The following is a 22877-nucleotide window of genomic DNA, read 5'->3' on the forward strand; positions in this document are numbered from 1 at the left end:
TCAGCATCTTAGCTGTAGAGGGCAGTGTCACTGGCCCTCATATGTGGGATCCGAACCGGGGCCCTCTGGCATCCCAAGCGAGTTCTTAACCATTGCGCCACTCGGCCGGCCCTCAGAGCTCAAACTCTTGAGCGAGCTCTTAACCAACTGAGCCACTTGGCCGGCAATGGTGAGCATCTTTTCATGTGCTTATTTGGCCTTTGGTATATCTTCTTTGGAGAAATGTCTATTCAGATCTTTTGCTGATTTTTTGGGGGGGGGGGTTATTTGTCCATTTATTATTGAGTTACAAGAGTTCTTTATATAGTCTAAATAAAGTCCCACAGCACATGTATGATTTGTAAATATTTTCTCCTATCACCTTCTTGATGGTGGTCTTTGAAACACAAAACTCTTTAAATCTGATGAAATCCAATTTATTTATTTTTTATTTTGTTGCTTTGTGGTTTTGGTGTCATATCTAAGAAACCATTGCCCAATCCAAGGTCATGAAGACTTATGCCTATGTATTCTTCTATGAGTTTTATACATTTGGGTCTGTGATACATTTTGAGTAAGTTTTTATATATGGTGTGAAGTAAGGGTCTAACTTCATTCTTTTGCATGTGTATGACTGTTGAAAAAACACACTTCTCCTGTGTTTCTCCTTTACTTTCACACTACACCATACTCACCACACTTCTGACACCTGATGTGTGGCTTTCCACACATTAATCTATTCTCCTAGACACCAGCTGGGTGTCCTATAATTCAATTCAATTTTGACACTACTTACCTGGAGTTATCAGATCCCCACAAGGGCTCAGACCCACAAAACTATCCCTACTTCAGATGCCAATCACAAGTCCCAGATTGTCACCTGTACTTCTGATCAACCATCTATAAATTGGGGCTCCTGTTACCCGCTCCTTGGGTTCTGCAATTTGCTAGGATGGCTCACCGAATTCAGGGAGACATTTACTTAAAGATATGCATGAACAGCCAAATTTGAAGATACATGAATGTTGGGAGCTGGCTATGATCACCAGGGACACTGAGGCTTAGGTTGGTAAGCTTGGGTCTCCAGGTAGATATAGGCCTGGGGTGAGCAGCCTTGGAGTGGTTTGGTGGGGACCTTTGGGACAGTGCTTCTGCCTTAAACTGCTTCCAGATAACACAAATGCGAAGAGTAAAGATCCCAGCTTGCTGACAGAAAAAGCTTATGGACAAAGGGACTCAGGTGCTCATGGACTATGGATTTGCTGATTTGATATGCATCACCGCTCTGGGACTTTCCACCATGGACCTGCTTGCTTCACATGCTTGGGACGGTCTACTGTGGACTTGACAGTTTCTATTTGCCTCAGTTTAACCTTGCCTAGCTATATCATTGGTTTATATTGAGTATAACATGCGGGCCACTCACGCTGGCTGCTGGCTACATGCTGCAGCAGGGGCTGCAGCCTACGGGGTCACCGGTGACTCACGGCAACCCAGCTCCAGGTGGAGCTGTTGTTCAGCATCTTAGCTGTAGAGGGCAGTGTCACTGGCCCTCATATGTGGGATCCGAACCGGGGTCCTCTGGCGTCCCAAGACAGCTCTTAACCAATGCGCCACTTGGCCGGCCCCATAATATTTTCTTATAATCCTTTTTATCTCTGGAAGATCAATAGAAATGTCCCCTCTTTCATTCCTTCAGGTTCAGAATTTGTTTAGTTTTCTCTTATAATTTCAATCTCTTTGGTAAAGTACTCCTTTTATTTATTAATTTTACTCCTGAGCTCACTAAACTGCCTTTTTAAGTTTTCTGCTATCTCGCTGAGTTTCTTCATGACTGCAATCTTGGATTGTCTGTCACTTAAATCAGTCTTTCTTGACACTGGTTTCTGGAGACTTGTCAATTTCTTTCTGTTACCATGTTCATGGTACTTGATGGATTGTTCCTCTGCATGTGCATCTGAGGTAATGAACTCTTTTCTTGTTTAGATTCCATTTTGATCCTAACAATTCAGGAGGTTGGTAATCAGAGGGCTTTCAATTTCCAGTAGGTGGTGCTATAATAACAACCTTTTGTTTTACCAGCACTGCTTGTGCCTCTGAGGTTGCAATGGGGGGCTGTCCCTGCAGCTGTGGAAATTGGCACCTGGTAACTGGGGTGTCCCTACTGTGTCCATGTACTCTCAGTGTTGGGGCACCACCACAGTGGTAGAGGATGTGGCAGGTAGAAGGGAGCCAGGTTTGTGAACTCGCAGTGCTGCTCTCTTGTTCCTTTACGACTGCTGGCACCACTGTGCCTGGGGTCTGTATACAAGATTCCGATACTGCTACCAGATTCTTCCTCAACGTGGAGGGCAAGGAGCCAGATTCTTTGGGCACCAATGCTGCTTCTGCCTCTCTTACCCTTCATTGAGCCATAGTGTCGAGGCCACACCCTGGCTTCTCCACCACTACTAATGTTAGCTGGGGCCACAGCAGATGCCAAACTGCATCGGCAGACACCATCCCTTATTCTTCCTCTGTTCTACCTCCACTAGGAGTTCCAATACACCCACCTTCAGATGTACCAATGCATGGATCTTTCAGGTATGTTTGTGTGTTGAGCAGGGGATCCCTTGTTGGATTATAGATGCCTGGCTTATAAATTTAAGGAGCGATACAGAGGTCTTCTCCTTCTGCCATGATGCTTATGTCCTCATTCATACTTATAGTTACTTAAGTCTTTTTTCTGGGTTTGTCTAGCTAAAGGTTTGTCAATTTTGTTCATTTTTTTCAAAGAGCCAATTTGTGGTTTTTGGGTTTTGCCCATTGTTTTTCTATTCTCTATTTCATTAATTTCCATTGTAATCTTTATTATTTCCTTCCTCTGCTTGCTTTAGGCTTAATTTGCTCTTCTCTTTCTAGTGTCATAAGATGAAAGGTTAGGTCATTTATTGGAGATCTTCCTGGTTTTTTAATTTTGGCATTTACTGCTATAAATTTCCTTTTAAGTACTGTTTACACTATACCCCATAACTTTTAAATCTGTAGAAAATCACTCTGAAATCATAGAAAGTAGGGTCATTAATGCAATATGTATACAGGATACCTTATTATTTTTCTTTGAAGGAAACACAAGACTGATGGAAAGAAAAAAGGCATTGGCTTAGAGTTAAATCTCAATTCTAGGGGTCATCGGTTAGTTTAGTTGGTTAGAGCATCGTGCTGATAACACCAAGGTTGCCGGTTCGATCCCCACATGGGCCACTGCGAGCTGTGCCCTCCCTAAAAGAGTCAACTATGCTATTGTAGCATGAAAGCAATGTGTAATAAATGACCATGGCTGTTGCCCAATAAAGTTTAAAACAAGAAAAAAAGAAAGTAAGAAAGAGAAAGAATTAACTTAAAAATATATATATATCAATTCTGCCACTTAATAATTATAGGACCTTGAGCAAGTTTCAGTTTTCTCAGCAGAGCTATTGAGAAAATTAAATGACATAATGTATATACAAAGCATTTACTTGATTAACTATCTAGTATTCATTTCCCTTTACTAACAGCACCCAAATTTCCCTTGGAGAATAATCTTCCTCAATTGTGTGTCCATTGTCTCAGTGGGCTTGATCCACTCCAAGACCCAAAGTTGGGCATTAATTGCTCTGAGCCAATCAGAGTAATCTATAAATTTTTCTTTTGTCAAGGTGATCAGTTTGATGATGGCAAGAAAACTAGATATTCAAGACCTGAGACAATCAATGTATGACATTACTCTGACAAGTGTAATTGTTTCAGGGATGTTCTAATCAAAGCAAAACTCAATATTTTCATATGATAATTCTGAGAAGAGATTATTTTTTAAAGAGAAAGAATGTAGGTCCCTTCCAGTTGTTACAAGCAACCATCTCTCAACCATGAAGGAAATGAGGATAAAGTCCACCAAATGAAGGAGATAATTACAGAAAAAAAGAGAGTCAGATGAACACCTACATGCAAAAGAGTGAAAACTAGACCCTACCTTACACCATACACAAAAATCAACTCAAAATGGATTAAAGACTTGAATGTAAGTCCTGAAACCATATAACTCACAGGAGAAAACATAGGTGGTAAGCTGCTTGACATAGGTCTTGGCAATGATATTTTAGATTTGACACCAAAAGCAAGGGCAATAAAAGCAAAAATAAACAAGTGGAACTACATCAAATTAAAAAGCTTTTGCACATCAAAGGAAACCATCAACAAAGTGAAAGGAAACCTAATGAGTGGGAGAAAATATTTGTAAATAATATATCTGATAAGGGGTTAATACGCAAAATATATAAAGAACTCATACAACCCAAGAGCAAAAAGAAACAATCTGATTAAAAAATGAACAGAGGACCTCAACAGACATTTTCCCAAAGAAGATATCAAATGGTCAACAGGTACATGAAAAGGTACTCAACATCACTAATAATCAGGGAACTAAATGCAAATCAAAACCACAATGAGCTATCACCTCACATGTGCTAGAATGGCTATTATCAAAAAGACAAGAAATAATAAGTGTTGGGAAGATGTGGAGAAAAGGGAACACTTGTGCATTATTGATGGGAATGTAAATTGGTGCAGCCACTATGGAAAACAGTATAGAGGTTCCTCAAAAAATTAAAAATAGGGACAGCCGAGTGGAACGTTGGTTAAGAGTTGGCTTGGGATGCCAGCTCTGAGCAGCAGGGCCCCGGTTCGGATCCCACATGAGGGCCAGGGACGCTATGATGAACAACGGCTTGACCTGAAGCTGGGCTGCCATGAGTCACAGGCGACGGCATAGGCTGCAGTGGGCTCCCGTAAGCTACTGTGAGCAGCCAGCAACCGTCATGAGCTGCCAAGAGCCACCGTGAGTGGCCGTCCAGTGGCCGGCGACCAATCTGCCTCACCCGGGTAGAACACAATGATAATGCCAACATGGGCCAGTGAAGCGACGTCCTCCACAATTAGACTGAAGAACAAAAAGCACAGCAACTTTTCTGTTCTCCTACCCCAATTCCCCAACACTGTTCCCCTCCCCCAATTCCCCAATAAAAATCTTAAAAAAAAAAATTTTAAATAGAACTAACATATGGTCCAGCAATTCCCATTCTGGGTACATACCTGAAGGAAATGAAATTACTACCTAGAAGAGAAATCTGCACCCCATTTTCAATGCAGCATTATTTACAATAGCTAAGACACTGAAACAACCTACACATCCACTGACAGATAAATGGATAAAGAAAACATGATATAGCGATATCATGCAGCCATAAAAATATAAGGAAACCCTACCATTTGCAACAATATGGAATGATCTTGAGCACATTGTGCTGAGTGAAATAAGTCAGACAGAGAAAGAAAAATACCATGTGATCTCACTTATATGTGAAATTAAAAAAACCAAACTCCCAGAAGCAAATAACAGATAGGTGATTGTCAGAAATAGGGGATGAGAGGTAGGGGGGCATGGGGGAAATAGGTGAAGGTGGCCAAAAGGTACAAACTTCCAGCTGTAAAATAAGTAAGCCCTGGAGATGTAATGTACAGCACGGTGACTACAGTTAACAATACTGTATTGTTTATTTGAAAGTTGCTAAGAGGTTAGATCTTAAAAGTTCTCATCATAAGAAAAAAAATGTAACTATGCGAGGTAAAGGATGTTAACTAAACTTGTGGTAATCATTTTGCAATATACACATATATCAAATCATTGTTATACACCTTAAATTAATATAAAATTATGTCAATTATATCTCAATAAAACTGGAAGAGAAAACGTCAGAATCCAGATTAAAATACACCTAAAGCCTATCCTACCTCTGGATCTTTCAGTTTGGTATGGAGGAAAAGTGCATGTGCTCAAAACTGCTTAAGTTAAAGATCAGCTTTTTTACTTGCTAGCTTGTCACTTAATCTCTATAAGCCACTTGAAGAGTAACAACACCTCAAAGGGTTATTGCACTGGTGAAATCAGCTAAGATATGTCTAATAGTTAATATAACACCTGGTACACAGGATGTGCTCAATATATGCTCCCGTATTATTACCATTAAAGCTTAGTGATTATAAGCACTAGTTTTGGAACAAGATAGATCTAAGCTAAAATCCCGGCTCTTCTATTTACCACTTTTGTGACTATGGACAGATTAACCTCTCTTAGGCTCAATTTCCACAACTATAAAAATGAGGGAAAAGTTGTGGTAAGAATGAAATAAAATAATATTTTTTTAAAACAATGCCTGGCACAGAAAAAATGACAAATGGTTGCTAGCTCCATCATTATACGATAGGTACAAATGCTTCCCCAAATTGTACCAATTTATACTTCGACTATATGGGACACAGGGAGTTCTTATTTCTCTATACGTATCAACACTTAATACTGTCAGACTTTTTTTCCCCCCCCAATCTGATGGGTATGAATTGGCATCTTGCTATAATTTGCATTTCTCTAATTACTAGTGAGGTTGAGCATCGTTTCATCTGCTGATTGATCCTTAAGGTTTCCTTTTTTGTGAATTACCAGTTCTTATCCTTCTTCTCTTCTGTCCCCTCCTATGACTGACTAACTGGGCTAGGACATCACTGTCTCACAGAGTATTTAACTGGAGTCCTCTGCCTCTATGTTCTCCAAATACTTCAAGGCCCTCACTAAAAGTTCCCTGTCACAATATTCTTCCTCTCCGTATTACTGGTGCCACTTAACTTTCACCCAGACTCAAGCCCACCTCACTCTCTCCCTTAGGCTCACCAGGAAACATTTATGGAGCTCTATCCTGCAAATACTCTGGCTGTCATCATGCATTCACCCTTGCTGCTGCTAATCTTGTCCTGACCTAACTCCTTGGTTCTGAAAACTGAGCTTCTGTCTAGTTTCCCTTTTGTCCCCTTCTCAATGTTCTGTGAGTTTTTGTATACATTTCTCTTTTTTATACACTTTTCTTATGACATCATTCTGCAATGTTACTATTCATTTTCTGTCAGTCTCACTTGATTATGAGGCCCTGAAGACAAAGACCATGCCTTGTTTATATCTCCAGCACCTAGTATAGTGATTCAAAGATATCCAGTGCCTCAGAAGAAAAGGAAGGAAGGGAGTAAAAATGATAGGTAAATTATCTAGTACCCTGGACTTTCTAGGGCTAAGATAATTTTCTTCTTCTCCACAGTGCTAACCCTCTCCCGCCACCATAAGGCCAAATGTCAACCTCAGAATGATAAGCACCATTGTCTTGTCATTGTCATGTGCTTCACCTATCTCTTACCATCTATCGGACTTCCCTGATATTGACTGCTCCAATGGACTCCCACCTATTGTCCACTGATTCAACTCACCTGACCCCAACCATTCTGTCAAATCTGATTGTACTTCACTGGACCATGACCCATAATGTCACCACCCACACATTCATAGGATAATCTCCCTAAAATAGCTTTTATCACATCATTTGCCTACTCAAAGAACCATAAACAATAACACCTGGAGAAATTAGATTAAAATGATGAACTTGGAATTCAAGGTTCATTCTACATTACTTATATCAAACCCCATTTCCTTCAGTTATTTAGCATAAATCACTTTGAGGAGGTGTTTCTTTTTTATTCTCCCCTCAAATATTCTACTTTGATTTTTTGCTCACATTATTTCCCTCAACCTCATCTCCTCAAATCAAATACAGCTCTTAAGATCTAAATATCCCTGTAGGAAGTAATATCAACCAATTAATAGTCAGGATTAGATTTTCAGATATTAGTAAGTTAGTCACCTAGACAGGTCCTGAAGGGGAAAAAATAAACAAGACAATTAACATAAGAGTTCCCTGGAGACTAATAGGAGCAATAGAGTCTGGTGCACAGAAAGAACTCAAGAAAGAAGTCAGCAAGGTAGCACTGATCACATAAGAAAATATAGGATGGTTATCAACAAACCAATTTTAACTTTCTGCTTATGTGTCTCTTATGATTAAGGAATCCTCTAAAAAACAAAAGGAATCCTGAACATACAAACCAGATCTTTATCAACTAGTCAAAATACTACCACTAAATTTTTTTCATACTCTTCTAGCTCTTAACTGCTCTAATCCAATACAGAATGCTTATGGTCTGTTATCAAGCTCTGAGAATCAGTGATATCTCCACCTAAAAAAGGTGATAAGAAGTAGACTCAATTTAGATAGACAGACAATATCTATAGATGTGATATAGTAAGGTTGTATCTTGCTAGTTAAACAGAGATTTTAACTGTGTATAAAAAAGGATTTCTATTCATCTAAGGTAAGTAGTGGTAATAATGATAAACCCTCTTCTAGCTAGCCAGTCTTTTTTTCAACAAATAGATATGCTGTATGCTAAACTAAATGCATATAATCTAATGAATCTTTTTGTTCTTACAATTTCAGATGATCATCTACTACTCTTGCTTTCAATTTAAGAGCTAAAAACTATAGCAGGTCTGGTATTGTGCTCTACACCCCTGCATTAAATATTAAGGAGGGTAACAATATCATGCAAAAAGCAAGTAATTTTACATGACTTGTTGTTAGAGGAAAGTGAAATAATCACAAAGAGGCATCAATCATTTTCCTTTTTAAATAAAAAAGCCATTTAGTAATAAAGTGAAAAGCTGAGCTAAAAGTATCCCAAACCCACTAATAGGGATGCTCTGGAATTCAAAGAACAAATTCCAGGTCATTTACAAATTAGCAAACACTGAGATTCTGCAAAAAATGGGCTACTATATGCTGTTAAAACACCACAAAAACAGTTTTAGCTTCCTTACCTCTCTATCATTTACTCCTCATATTTTACTCACTACTCACCAAAAACAAACAAACCACACTCACCCTAATAATAACTCATGGGATATCTATACCATGGGAGGGAGATAGGCCTGTTCTCAAAGAATCTACAACGTTGTTGAAAGAAATGAACTTATTACAAGACTAACATAGACAATATAAGAACAAATGATGGCTTATAAGAACAAAGAATAAGCATTCACTGAGTTAACTTGACAGCGATACAAAAAGGAGGAAGGGGTGTCCTCTAAAAGAAGTCCCCAGGAAAAATTCAGCCAAAAAAACTAAAATACAAAGCCTCCTACCAGCTCTCACAAGGATGCCCATTTAACAACCCCTTAGGTTCTAGGTAGCTCACCAAGAGCCAAAGGCAGAAGGAAGTTTCCAAACAATCAAAGGGAATTCTATAATTAAAATAATAGTCAATTTAAAACTACCAGGCTCTTCCTGAGGCTTACACCTTCCCCTTTTCTCCCCTGCACAAGCACAGCTATATAAAGGAACCACAGCTGCTAGACTGATTCAAATTTTTCNGGGGGGGGGGGGGAGAGGGGAGGGAATGAGCACAATTTCATCACTCTATGTTTAAAATGCACTTATCTGTTACAAAAATGTATGAACAGATACATGTAAAAACAGGACAGAAAAGAATTAGGGGACCACTCCAAGAGGCCCAACATCTGCATAACAGGTGTTTCAGAACAGAAGACAGAGAAAATAGATGGGTGGAAATCACCAACAAAGTAATTCAAGAAAATTTCACAAGAAAAACCTTCCGACTGTGAATTTGAATAAACAACTCTAAATATAAACACATCTATACCATGGTGTATCATCATGAAATTATAAAACACTGGGGAAAAAGAAAAACTTAAAAGTTACCAAAGTAACAAGAATCATAATGGAATTACATTTCCCAACTATTATAATGAATCTGAAGGCTAACTTCTGAAGTAAAATTATTTTCAACCCAGGATTTTATATCCAGCCAGTTTTGCATTTAAACATCAAGGTAAGATAAAAACACTTTCAGACATGCAAGAGAGGTCTCAAAAATATATCTCCCATGCATCCTTTACAGAAAGCTAGTAGAGGGGTGCTTGCCTAAAATGAGAATAAACGAAAAAGAGAAAGGGATTCAACAAGGCATACAATATAAAGGAGAAGCAAAGGGAATCTCCGGGAAGGCATTGAGAGGTGATCCAAGTATAACAGTTGTGAACATACAGAATAACTAGGCATGATTGGAGCAGACTAGGAGGTTCCTGGAGAGATTTCCCTAAGAAGAAATTAAGAGTTGCTGTATTAATCTGTAGTTCATTCTTTTTTATTGCTGAACAGTATTCCACTGTATGAATAAACCACAGCTGATTTTTCCACTCACTCTTTGAAAGATCTAATTTTTGCAATTAAGAATACAGCTGTTATAAATATACATGTATAAGCTTTGTATGAACATATATTTTCATTTCCCTGGAATAAATGCCTAGGAGTGGGATTGCTAGGTCACATAGTACATCTATATTTCACATATGGCAAGTATATGTTTAATTATCTTCTAGAGGAGCTGTATCATTTTGCATCCCTACCAGCAAAATGTGAGGGTTCTAGTTGCTCCACATCTTCATCAACACTTGGTATCATCAACAGTTTTGACCTAAGCTATTCTGATGGATAGGCAGTGGTAAGTCACCATGGTTTTAATTTGCATTCACCTAATGGCTAGTTATGATAAACATCTTTCCATTAGCTGATCTGCCACTCTATATCCTCTTTGCCAAACTTTTTAAATTGGATTGTTTTCTTTCTGTTGCGTTTTCAGAGTTCTTTACATATTCTGAATATAAGTCCTTTGCAGGTAGGTGATTTGCAAACATTTCTCCCAGTCTATCATCTACCTTTTCATTCTCTTAATAGTTGTCTTTCACAAGCAAAGTTTTTAATTTGATGAAGTTCAATTCATCAATTTCTCCTTTTATGAATCATGCTTTTCATGTCATGCAACAGATAGCCTACGCCTAGGTCACAAAGATTTTCTTGCCTATGCCCAGGTCACAAAGGCTTTCTCCTATGTTTTCTTCTAAAAGCTGTATAGATTTATATTTCACATTTAGATGTGGTACATTTTAGTTCATTTTTGCATAATGTGTGTGGTTTAGGTTTAGGTTCCTTATTTTTGTATGTGAATGTCTGATTGTTCCAACACCACTTTTTTTTTTTTTTAAAGACTATTCTTTCTCCACTTTGAAACTTTGTAAAAAATTACTGGCCATATTTGTGTGTGTCTATTTCTAGAATCTCTATTCTGTTTCATTGATCTCTATGTCTATTCCTTTGCCAATACCACAGTCTTAATTATGGTAGCTTTGTACTGAGTTTTAAATTCATGCAGTTTGATTTTTCCAACATTTTTCTTTTCCAGAATTGTTTTGGCTATTCTAGGTTCTTGGCCTTTCTATAGAAATTTTAGAATCAGTTTCTCTCTAACTACAAACAGCACTATTGGGATTTTTATTGGGATTGTATTAAATCTAAAAATCAATGTGGGGAAAATCAACATCTTTACTATAGTGAATCTTCCAATTCATGAATATGGTATGTCTCTCCATTTACTTAAATCTTCTTTGATTATTTTTAATCAGAGGTTATAGTTTTCAGCATAGAGATTGTATACATATTTTATTAACTTTAAACCTAAATATTTCATTTTGGGGGAGCTATTGTAAATGTTTGTGTTTTTTTTTTAATTCAGTTTTTCAATTGTTTATCACTAGTACATAGAAATATGATTGCTTTTTGTGGGTTGACTATGAATCACTTGTTAAACTCTTTTATTCTAGGAATTTTTGTGTGGATGCCTTGTGATTTTCTACATAGATAATCATGCCATCTGCAAATAGGGACAATTTATTTCTTCCTTTCCAGTCTATATGCCATTATTTCTTCGAATTTTTTCTGCACCACACTCCATCTCTTCTCATGCCTTATGATATTTCATGGGTCTCCAAGACTTTATTTATTTTAACCTTTTTTTCTGCTGTTCAAATTGGATTTCTATTGATCTATTTTAAAGTTCACTGACTCTTCCATCTGTTGTGTCCATTCTGATATGAGTCCATCCAGTAAGTTTTTCATTTCCATTATTGTATTTCTCAGTTCTAAAATTTCCATTTAGTTCTTTACATCTTCTATTTGTTTGCTGAGACTTTTTATCTTCCTGCTCATTCCTGGAACATGGCCATTATAGCTGATTTTTAAAGTCTTTGAGATAATTTTAACATCTGTGTGATCTTGACTTTGGGATCTGTTTGCTGACTTTTCCCACATGAGTTCAGTTTTTTCCATTTCTTTTTAAGCTGAGTAATTCTAGATTGTATTCTGGACATTTTTAATATTATGTTATGAGACTCTGGGTTTTATTTAAGTCTCACCAAGAATGCTGATATTTTTATTTTAGCCAGTAATTGACCAGTTGGGTTCACACTTCAAGTTCTGACTTGCCTTCTGTGGGCTGTGTTTCCAAGTTAAATTCAGTTATGTGTTTCATAACTGTCCCATGTAGTGTCCAGTTTAGGGCTTGAGGGGGGGGGGCGATCTATCCCATAATTCAGTCCTCAACATTTATGTTTTCTGTTTAGGATCAGGCTCACGCATGCTCATCTTGGAAGTCAGCTCAGCAGTCCATAAGCAACTTTAAATGGTCAGTTACCCAAGTCTTCATTCTCCTGAAATCTTCTGGTTCTTTGGCACTCCCCTTTTCCAGCTTTCCAGCAGAAAGATGGGGCTTCATTAACCCCAATCTGCTGTGTACTTCTCATGACTGGGTCAGAAGTCAGGGCAAACCAACAGAAGAGCAGAGGGAGAAGAAAAGCAACGGGATTTGCTCCACTCTCGAGACCATAGATCCTCCAATTTGAGAGGAAGGTTCCCCTCTCTCTGAGATTTAGGCTCCTGTCTGCCCCCATTAAGGCCACTGCCAATCATTGCTTGAGGCCTGGGGTACAAGAGAATGGAGAAAAGGAAAAAAGAAGAAAAAAAGAAAAGGATGTAGGATTGCCACATTTTCTCTGAGCATTAGAAGACCCCTTTCCCGCTTCTTGAGTTAGAACTAGAGGACTTCTGGTGCTTTTTCTGTCCGTGTTAATAATGCTCACTTCCAAGTTTCAGGATATATTAAGTTCAGGCTGGGGCATACCGGAAGAAAAAAAATGGTAAACTCACCGCCGGTTTGGTGGTACTTTGAATTCTGGTCTTCTTCCCCAATGTGCCTCCTACTATTTATTTTTCAGAGTCCTCAAATAGCCACTCCAAGCATTCTGTCCAGGTTTTATAGCTGCATTCAGTGGGAGAGACAGGGTGAAGTGTGCTTACTCCATCTTATCGGGAACCAGAACCTGGACTACTGTTTTTCAAAACAAACTTTGTAGAACTGATTGATTATTTAAACTATTTGTATACCCCTTTGATTATAAATTAAAAATTAAGAATAAATAAATGCTGTAATAACCTTATTGAGGAAAAGGGAATAGGCAAGCTAGTAGGATCACAATTTTTTTTAAGCATATATACTTTTGGATATTACATGCTTAGGAAAAACAGTGAAGCTCCTAATTGTACTTGCTTTATTTGTTTAAATCTTAATTTACCCATGGATTTTACTAAATACTATAACTGATAAAAAATTTTTTTTAAGAAAATAATTATGAGACAGAGGAAGCAGATTGCAGATTAGAGGCCATAAACTGTTTAAGAAACAAAAAAGCTCACAATGACCCACATTCTGAAGCCCAACAATTTGAAGAAAAGAGGCTAGAGATGTAGACAGGAGTCAATTCAAGGTCTTGTATGTAATGATAGGTGGGTGGACTTTACCTGAGAAAAGGAAGGCGCTGAAGTGTTTTACCAAAGGTGGGGGAGTGATATGATCCAACTGGTATGTATGTTTGAAGGATCACTCCTGCTGTAGAACACGAAGGTACACAGAAAATAAGTCTTACTGTCTGAATCTATGTGGTCATACCAAGTTGCAGAACAGTATATACACGTATATAGTATGAATCACATGTTGTTGGAGGATGTGAGTAAGGGAAGGAGCATTTTATACACACACACACACAAAATCATATCATTATATCATGTCATGTGTGATATGGTTTATATATGAATTTGATTCTGTATGACTACACATATATAGGGTATATATATCATATGATTATATATGTGTATGGATAAATAGATTATAATATGTACTGAATGTTTCTGGAAAAAAACACAGGAAACCAGTATAGTGATTCACTTTGGAGGAGAGTGAGGGGTTAAGAGAAAGGAAACTTTTACTTTTTACTTTATTCTTTTGTTTAATTTTTAAATTTATTACTGTGAGCACTTATACTCTTAAAAAGGGTTGTAAAATCCTTTTTAACCCTTTTTAATGGAGGGAGGTCTTATGTGTGAATTAGATAAAAGATAGGTATAAGCTATTAAAACAAGACAAGTATGAATAAGCCTAGCATTCAGTAGCACTATTCCTAGTATATAGTAAGCACTCAAACGCTGCTAAAAATCTCCCCACAAATAAGATACTACCAACCATTTATAAAGTAAGTTCACAACCCAAAACAGCTTTTTAGTTAAATTACACACTACACTACATTAATTAATTTACCATGTATTTTCAGAAATTTAAAGAGATGGTAAAAATGAATTCTGAGATAGATATTATATTTTTACTAAAAGAAATGTTTGCATTACTCTTTTCAATTTCTTAACCACCAAAGGGTATAAAGGGGAAAAATAAAAGATCCTCTCCTTTTCAGGTCCCTCTAATTCCAATACCCAAATATAACCATTCCCAATGGCTTCCTGAGTTCTGTATGATTCCAGACTTTCTTTGTGCATATATGACTCATATTCTTACAACTGGGGAAAGGGAGTAGTCATACTCTGCAGCAGTAGTTGGAGACATCAAGCAGGGGAGGCAGGAGGTGCAGTTGCTCTTCTGTAATAGCAGCCCTTCTTCTTCCCAACTCTCAGAGCTTGTGCTCTGCAGTCTCCAAGGCAAAATAAAATCCAAGACCAATATTTCAGGGTTAAAAAAAACAGTCCCCGGAAGTCAAAACAAAATCACTTCTTTATGGGCTGTGTAGATTTTTCTCTGCATTTACATGGGGCAAGACAAATTAATTCTCAACTATTTCAACTGGGAATAATAAATTATATGGTTATCGAACAATGGCATTTACTCTGTTACTTCTTGATATTAATAGGATCCTCACTTGCTTTTAGAGGATCTAGAAAAGAAAAACTTTTAAATAATTAAATAAGCCTTTATTTAATTACCTTCTCATCCAAGGTAATATATATATATAAAGAGAAAACCATTTTACTCAAGTTGGTGCTTTGAAAGAGCACAAGAGATAAGATACTATGTTAATCAGTCACAGCATGAAGTAAAGATCTAAAACATGCGGAAAGACAGGACAACTAATTTTCTAGTCACTCAGTAATTAAAGTAGTGATTTTTAAACACAACCAACTTCATTAAACTGAACATATTATGGAGGGAACACACATAAGAATTAGTGAAAATTTCAATCTACAGAATATTTTTAAAGAAAGACTATTTTTACGCTTAGGTATATATTTATATACCAATTTGAAGCAAGTAAACAAAATATAAACTTTAAAGATCCTGGGAAGATTTCCTTTGATGAAAAGATATACTACGTATAAATTACATTAATTTTACAATATTCTGAATTTTAGACCCACCTAAATGCAAAGCTAAAAAACTTCTAAATCAAATAGAAATCATTTTCTGGAAGATCTAAATGATTGTATTTTATAACAAGAGTTGAATCTCTATATAATATGGTTTTGAGAATCTAAGCCCTAGTCATCCAAAGGTGATTTTATCAACTAGTATTTGTGGTATTCTTTAACAAATTATTCCAGAACCTCAATATTTCTTTTTCTTATCAAAAAATAAAACAATGAACTTTATGAAAAATATAACAACCAGAAATAAAAATGTTATTGTAGTCTCCACATCTCCATTAATGCTATCACCAAATACAAAGATACTTTGTGCTATCATTTTGCCACTGAGCATAATATAAATGTCAAGTTAAAATGCATATGATCCCAGCCCTTTAAAATGCTTACAATTTAAAAGAGGACACAAATGTATTTTTAAAGTAAAAGAAACAATGCAAACAAATTGAAAAGTCCACATCAAATAAACCAGGCAAAATCTAGAACTTACTAAAACATGTTGAGAAAAGTGTGTTGGCCCAATAATAATTAGTGCCCTACTGCCTACATTGTGGTCTCAATTGTTTCCTGATACAAGGAAACCGAGCTTCTTAGAGGAAGAGGGTTCCTGACTATAACTGGTGCAGGGAAAGTTCAAGGAAAGCCTGAAGCAAATGATAACAAAGAACACTGGAGTTACATCAGAAAGACAGAGCAGCCACTTAAAAGGGCTTCCTTCCATTAGCCAAAGACATGAAAATTTGAGCATCAAAAGAATGACTGCAATAGGTTGAAATATATAAGAACCCATGAGCTTATGGTGATACTCAAAACAAAAAACAACTCACTGGTCACATTAGGGTACAACTCATTATTCTGAAACTTGGTAAACAAAAGGGAAGAAAAATCAAGTCTTTACCCTGTTCTTCTAATAGTAACATATTTCAGGGGGGAACAAACAGCTGATGAAATAAAATTCTACTTTGTAGAATAATTCCAGTTCAGAAATTTGGAAGGAAGGAAAAAAAATCAGAAAAATCACCATTTTGCAACCCTTATGGAAATAATGGATTTAGACAACGTACTCTTGCCAGCAAACAACATGAATCTCACTCAGTCTCTAGACCCGTTCACAAGAAACACAGAGAATAGAGGAACATGTTACAAGACACCACAAAGACGTGATGAGCCAAATACAGAATTGACTATTCTCTCAAACTAAGAACTTCAACAGTTTTTTCAACAGCTAAATAGCAACCCCTCCCCACCAAAACAAAAAAAGTGTAGGGAGGGGAAGCTCTTATAGATTAAGAGAGAGTTAAGAGATATGTCAACCAAAGGCAACGTGCCTACTGTATATGTGAATCTTGAGTTGAAGACGTCAACTGTAAAATGATATTTTTCAGAAAAATTAAACACTGGCTAAATTTTAGATGGTATTGAGAAATAGCTAATTTCATTAGGTGTTTAAGGCTATTGTGCTTAATTAAAAAAGGGGCCTCATAATGTAAATTATGGACTTTAGTTAATAACAATGTATAGATATTGGCTCATCAACTGTAACAAATGTTCCACTCTAATGTAAGATGTTAATCATAGGGAAGGCTGGGGGGGGAGGGCAGTGGTGGGGGATTTTGGAACTCTACTTTCTGCTCAATTTTGCTGTAAACAATAGGTTCTAAAAAGTAAAGTTAAAGAAAAACTGGAACATGATCTTCCTCTTCTCCAATAAGGTTCTCTAATCCATGCTTAAAATTGGTCAACTGAGAAGTTTCCACAGCCTTATTACTTCACTTTTCAATAATACAGATCCCCCAAATTTTCCTAAAGTTTAATATAAACTACCGCTAATGTGTTCTCATAGTATTGTTTTGTTTTGTTTTGTTTTTTTGGAAAGGTTAAGTGAATAAGACTTTCTATGCTCCAACAGATACAATTTAATGGATTCACAAAATTATCAATCATTAACAAAGCTCTCATAGGCAAAGCAATGTTCCTCAAATTTTGATATAGCCAAACACCTCCCCACCTCAACTCCATAAATTGAATTGCCCTGTCTGGCAATTCATAACCCTATGAAATAAAGAATATTTTCATTTTTTAAAGGAGTCCTTATCTGTTAAGAGATACATACTGAATTATTTATAATGATATAATATCTAAATTTCTTTTCAAATACACCAGCAAGGTGGGGAAAAATGTTAAAGGAATAAGATACAGATGCAACAAGATTGGACAAATGCTGATAGTTACTGAAGCTGAGTAGTGAATACATGAATGTTCATTATATAATGCTCCATTTTTTTGAATATTTGGAATTTTTCATAATGAAATATTAGGGGGAAAAGTTTGCCTGTCTCACTTGTAGGATTCTTGACATGGATCAAATTTTGTTAAGATTGGAATGGAAATCTAACTTTTTAAAAAGTATTGATGGTAGGTTCCTGAGGTACTACAGAATTATTAGTGATTAGATTTGAAATTACAGGACAGAAGTTTTTTTACTGTTATACCAGCACTGCACGCAAAACTGTATTTATTTTTTTTAAGTAGTATGATGAAATATAGCACAAGAGATCATGAAAATGAAGAAGTGAAGATAAGTAGGCTATCACAATAAAAACATTTATTTAAGATGGGAGAGAAGAAGAAGAAAGAATCTAACTGACTAGGGAGCCAATTATCCCCTTTGCATCAAGTTTCAAAGCAAATAAATTGAAAAACAAAGGTTAGAAGATAGTATAGTCACAAATGAAGAGAAGGAAAAAACAAATAAATGGTTACACAGAGATGTATCTCAGAACAGTAATATTAATAAAAGGAAAAGCTTAGTAAGTTTTATGGATTTCTTCACTAGGGATACTTTGGAGAATTGAGTATAGAAGAAGTACTATCTAATAGGCCCAGAGACAGTTTAGTTTTAGAAGTTACTAAACCATTCAAACACATTTGTAAAAACCAAGTACATCTTAGGGGTCTAGCTTGATTCAACACAGAATTGTAGTCAGTATCTAGAACAGTTCAGAGAACTTTGAAAGGAGAATAATCTGATGTAATAGCATGAGAAGGTCATTCAGAAGAAAAGATGGAGTAAAATGCTAAGGTCTTCAAACTTCAGGCCCAATGAGAAAGGAACATACTGGTAATGAGAGTTATGCACAAACTGAGGAAATCTAGAATTGTTAAGTACAGGAAAAACAGAGAAAACTGAGAACTGAGGGAATCCAGGAAAAGAAATTATGAGAGTTTTGAAAAGGGGGATTGATTTATTAAAAAGAACAAAACTTAGGGTTCAGGCTAAATACATCATAACAAATCTTTATACCAGCTATCAAAAATTGAGTATCAATTTGAAACCAACCAACCCTATACAGAGTTATTAGTTTCTGGTTATTTACCTTTTCCTTAAACACTTATTCTTTTTGTTGGGGTCACTAGGTACAAAGTTATTATGCCAACAGGAAGACAAAATCAGTTCAGCCCCATAAAATGTTCTCAAAAGTGTCTAGATTCCAAAGCACTCTCAACAAAAAGAAGTATAGAAGGCATAAGTTAGGAAGCCAAGAAAAAAAAGTCAAGGGCTGCCTCATTGAAATACAGACCAGAAGATAAAAACCTATTAATTTTTGGAAAGTGAAGGGGTCTGAGGAACAGAACGTCATGTGATTATAAGCAGATAGGAAAAACATGTTAGGTAATAGTAGGAAAGATAAAATAGAAGGAAAGGAGAGACTTAACATCCAAGAGTCTCCAATTCATCCATTAAAAGGTACTAAACTGATCTTCAAGCATTATCACATAGAATCCTGAGTAAACCATGGTCAAAATAGGCAGGAGAACCTACTGAAAGATAAAGAGCTGTATCCTGCCTTACTTAGAAGCATCTCCTTAGGGCCACATAGGATACAGACAGGTGAAGTTGTCCAGGCCAAGATGATGCTGACATACCCTTCATGGGTTTAGCTGAGAGTAAAACAGATCTCCTAGAATCTGTCACCTTAGGAACACGTAGCTCCAGCTATACCTGTCTGTGGCCTCTATGTCACTGAGCTGAGAACAGCTCAAAAGAAATAAGGAGAAAGGAGATATGATGAGAAACAGAAAAAGAGAGGGACATCTTTTTCCCTATTCTTCCTTCGCCAATTATCCATTTTTTTCCTAGTACTGACAGTGGGTACATATCCACTGTCTTCTTGATTTCCACGTTTCAGAAGAGCTAAGTTTGGGCTAAAAATAACTATTAAACAAGTCTGCAGTTTTATTAGCATCATGCTCTAATCAAATGAGCCAACTGTAGTCAAACTTGGATAATCAGAAAGCTTAAGGCAAAGGGCAAAATTAAATACTAGATGTTTCTGGAATACATAGTACACATTTCATTAACTTAATAGAAATTAAGATTCACAAAGAGAACACATTCACTTTAGACTATACAGCCATGAATGAAGGTCCTAGGCTACACAGTATTTTGTCCTTGCTATTTCTACCAACTATAGTTATTTCCACTAATTACAGCAACTTCCTTTGCTCTCTGTTAGTACTAAATTCCTTTAGATACTAATGAATGTCCCATAACAATACCAAGCCTTCTAGAGTGTAACAAAATCACTTAATGTGCTAATGACCCCTATTTAATTTTGATTCAAACACAACAATTAAAAATCAATAATATACTATTAAGTCATTAAACTGAAAATACAATGATGAATACAAACTAGCAATGTATTCAGGGTTTTACATCACTGGACTGATGTCAGAAAAAAATTATATATCCTTGTAGCAAAAAAAGAGAAACCCAAGCAGTAAAATAGACCTCAAAAATAAAGATAGGGCCAGAAAGAATTCTACTATGAAACTGAAGTTAATAAAATCAATATGTAACAAATATTGTTATTTTTATTCCATCCTGCAGTGTGATTCGAAGGCAGCTTCCTTCATGTGATTAAAGCATGTTTAACATCCAAAGACATAAGTAGAAACAACTCAGAGGTATTTATTTTGGTTGTTTTAAAAGAAGACGACGAATAATTTTACCATAACAGACTTATGAAAACACTTTCTAAAGCAAAATGTTTCAGATAATTCACTCTGTCATCCTTACCGTGGAAAGGAATTCCCAAAGTCCAGTTATTCTAAGCAATCAATATTTCTACTACTGCTAGCTAGTGATAAAAGTTCCAAGGGCAAAATGCTCAGCATGTTTATACCAATCTCACATGAGAATATGCAATTACTAGTTAGTGAATATGATTGAGGTTCGGAAAGATAACAATTAACTATACATTGTTTGGTATATCATACAAAAGCAGCTTACCTTGTAGTTTTTTCAATACAGCAACCTCCATTTTCAGAACTTGTTTTGGTTGTTGAGCTGATTCCACCTTCAGTGCGACATTTTCCCTGGTCAGCATGTCCAAGGCATCGTAAATTTCTCCAAAGCCCCCACCCCCAATCTTCCTCAACTGCATAATAAAAACATACACACACAAAATTACTAGAAGGTTCTAACTGGAAACAAATTAATCTCTGAAATTTAGAAAACAATATATAATTTTACTGTTGCTAATTTATGATAAAAGATCTCAATATTGTTAAATTGACCATGAATATGCCAAGAAGAAATCATATGTCTAGAAATAACATCAGAACCTTTTCCCACAGGTTTGTACACAAAAAGTAATAAAATAATTTCAGCCACAAACAATTTAAAAATTTAGTCCACAGCCAGCATCAGAACTGTCACAAAAAAAACCAGTATCTGAAAAGCTTCACTTGCCACAAATGCCCCTTAACAACCAGATTTGTTGTTTTAATCCTAAGGCAATCATTTGAAGACTTTTTAAACAATGAAATCTTTTTGCCAACTGAAATCTTATCTGGAACCTGGTTGAGCTGTGAATGTGGAAAGGCTGGGGGTGAGAATGGGGCAGCCAGAGCCCAACCTTCTCTGCACCATTTACCCTCCTCTCTGAGGCACTAACCAGACTCCAAAGAGCAGGTAGCTAGCTCCTGTTCTAAATTACCCCCGAGTTCATTACATACCAATATGCTCAAATAAGAGTAAGCTCTATCAAATTAAACACTTTCATCAAACACTTAATATTATTCCTGATAAAATGTGTTAGCTTAACTGGAAATATCAGGATCTCTGTTCTCAGTATTATAAACAAGTTCTGAAAAGCTAGTGATAACTGGACCTGGAGAGCTGTGGGAAAGTGGGGTGGGAGGGGTGTGGGTGATTATACTTCAAGCTAGACATAACATGCAATTAGCTTTCTTTCATTTCATGAAACTAGGTCTTCTTATCACATTATCAAACATCTAGGATGTGATACAATGTAGGAAATCACTGAAGGCAGAGTCCAAATCCCAACCACCCCAGAGGCCTCACTCACCTCAAGTCCTACTTCTTTCTCCACTGGATCAGTCCTGATTACTGTAGGCTGATTTATTTATCTTCTGAATTTCTATAGGGATTATTTGCTTAATCATTTTACTAGGCTAAATGCCTCAGATAGCACTTGTGTTAACACACCATCCTGCTTTTTAACTCTTATGTTGGTTAACTTTCCATTGTCAATGTCCTAGCCCCCTCAGAGAAACTAAGCTTCTTCAAAGAGAGGGCTACTTCATTTATTTTTTGTTTTCCCCAAAATACTTGGCAAAGTGGTAACTATATAGCTACTGCTAAGTAATTATTCATTGCTTTGTATATATGAGCCACAGTCCTTCTTTATTCTGCTTTGGTGATGGGAAGAAATACCATGAAGAACTCTGGTATGATTTGGGGATTAAAACAAAGTTCCAGAATTAATTTCAGTTAAATAAATTACTCTTTGTTGGGCCCTGAGTGGTACTTACAATTCTTTATATTTTGGTTCATTTAACAAAGCCTAGTGTAACTTTAAAAACTTATAAACATTACCAAAGGGACATCTTTCTAATTATGGACTGTGATGAGAGGTGACTTCAGGTTTTACCTCCCCAAAAAAAACTTACCAAATGATGGAACAAAAAAATCTAGGCCGAAGTAAATGATTTTTCTCCATGGCCTATTCCTATAATGTCCTTTGAACAACAGTAGAGCATTAATTTTTTTATTGAGCTTGACAAAGCCCTGACACATCAATGCTTATGAGGCAGAGACAGAGGCAGTTTAGTATGATGGGGGTATGCAGATTAGGGAAAGAATAAAGGTAAGGCCTATGGCAGACTGTGTTTTCTAAAGATGACCACAATATCACCGATCCTTTTTGCTCTTCTTTAGGGTGACTTTGCCACTCCCCCAACAAGAGGGAGAGTTCATTTCCCACCCCCTTAAATATGTGTGAATCTTATGACTGCTTTAACCAA

The 22877-nt window shown here is 36.5% G+C and overlaps 1 protein-coding gene across 3 annotated transcripts in view; it reads right to left on the reverse strand.

The window, feature by feature from the left end:
* Nucleotides 1-22877, reverse strand: part of TTBK2 (tau tubulin kinase 2) — a 136459-nt gene that overhangs the window by 82081 nt on the left and 31501 nt on the right. For 2 of the 3 annotated variants that reach the window (XM_019645008.1, XM_019645007.1), the window contains exon 3: nucleotides 20839-20986. In XM_019645008.1, the coding sequence (XP_019500553.1) occupies nucleotides 20839-20986 (148 nt within the window). Of the gene's footprint in view, nucleotides 1-12992; nucleotides 13105-20838; nucleotides 20987-22877 lie in introns of those variants that run through there. The other variant, XM_019645009.1, reaches the window with a different exon arrangement.

This window comes from Hipposideros armiger, unplaced genomic scaffold (assembly GCF_001890085.2).
Source record: "Hipposideros armiger isolate ML-2016 unplaced genomic scaffold, ASM189008v1 scaffold_92, whole genome shotgun sequence".
NCBI classification, from domain to species: Eukaryota; Metazoa; Chordata; class Mammalia; order Chiroptera; family Hipposideridae; genus Hipposideros; species Hipposideros armiger.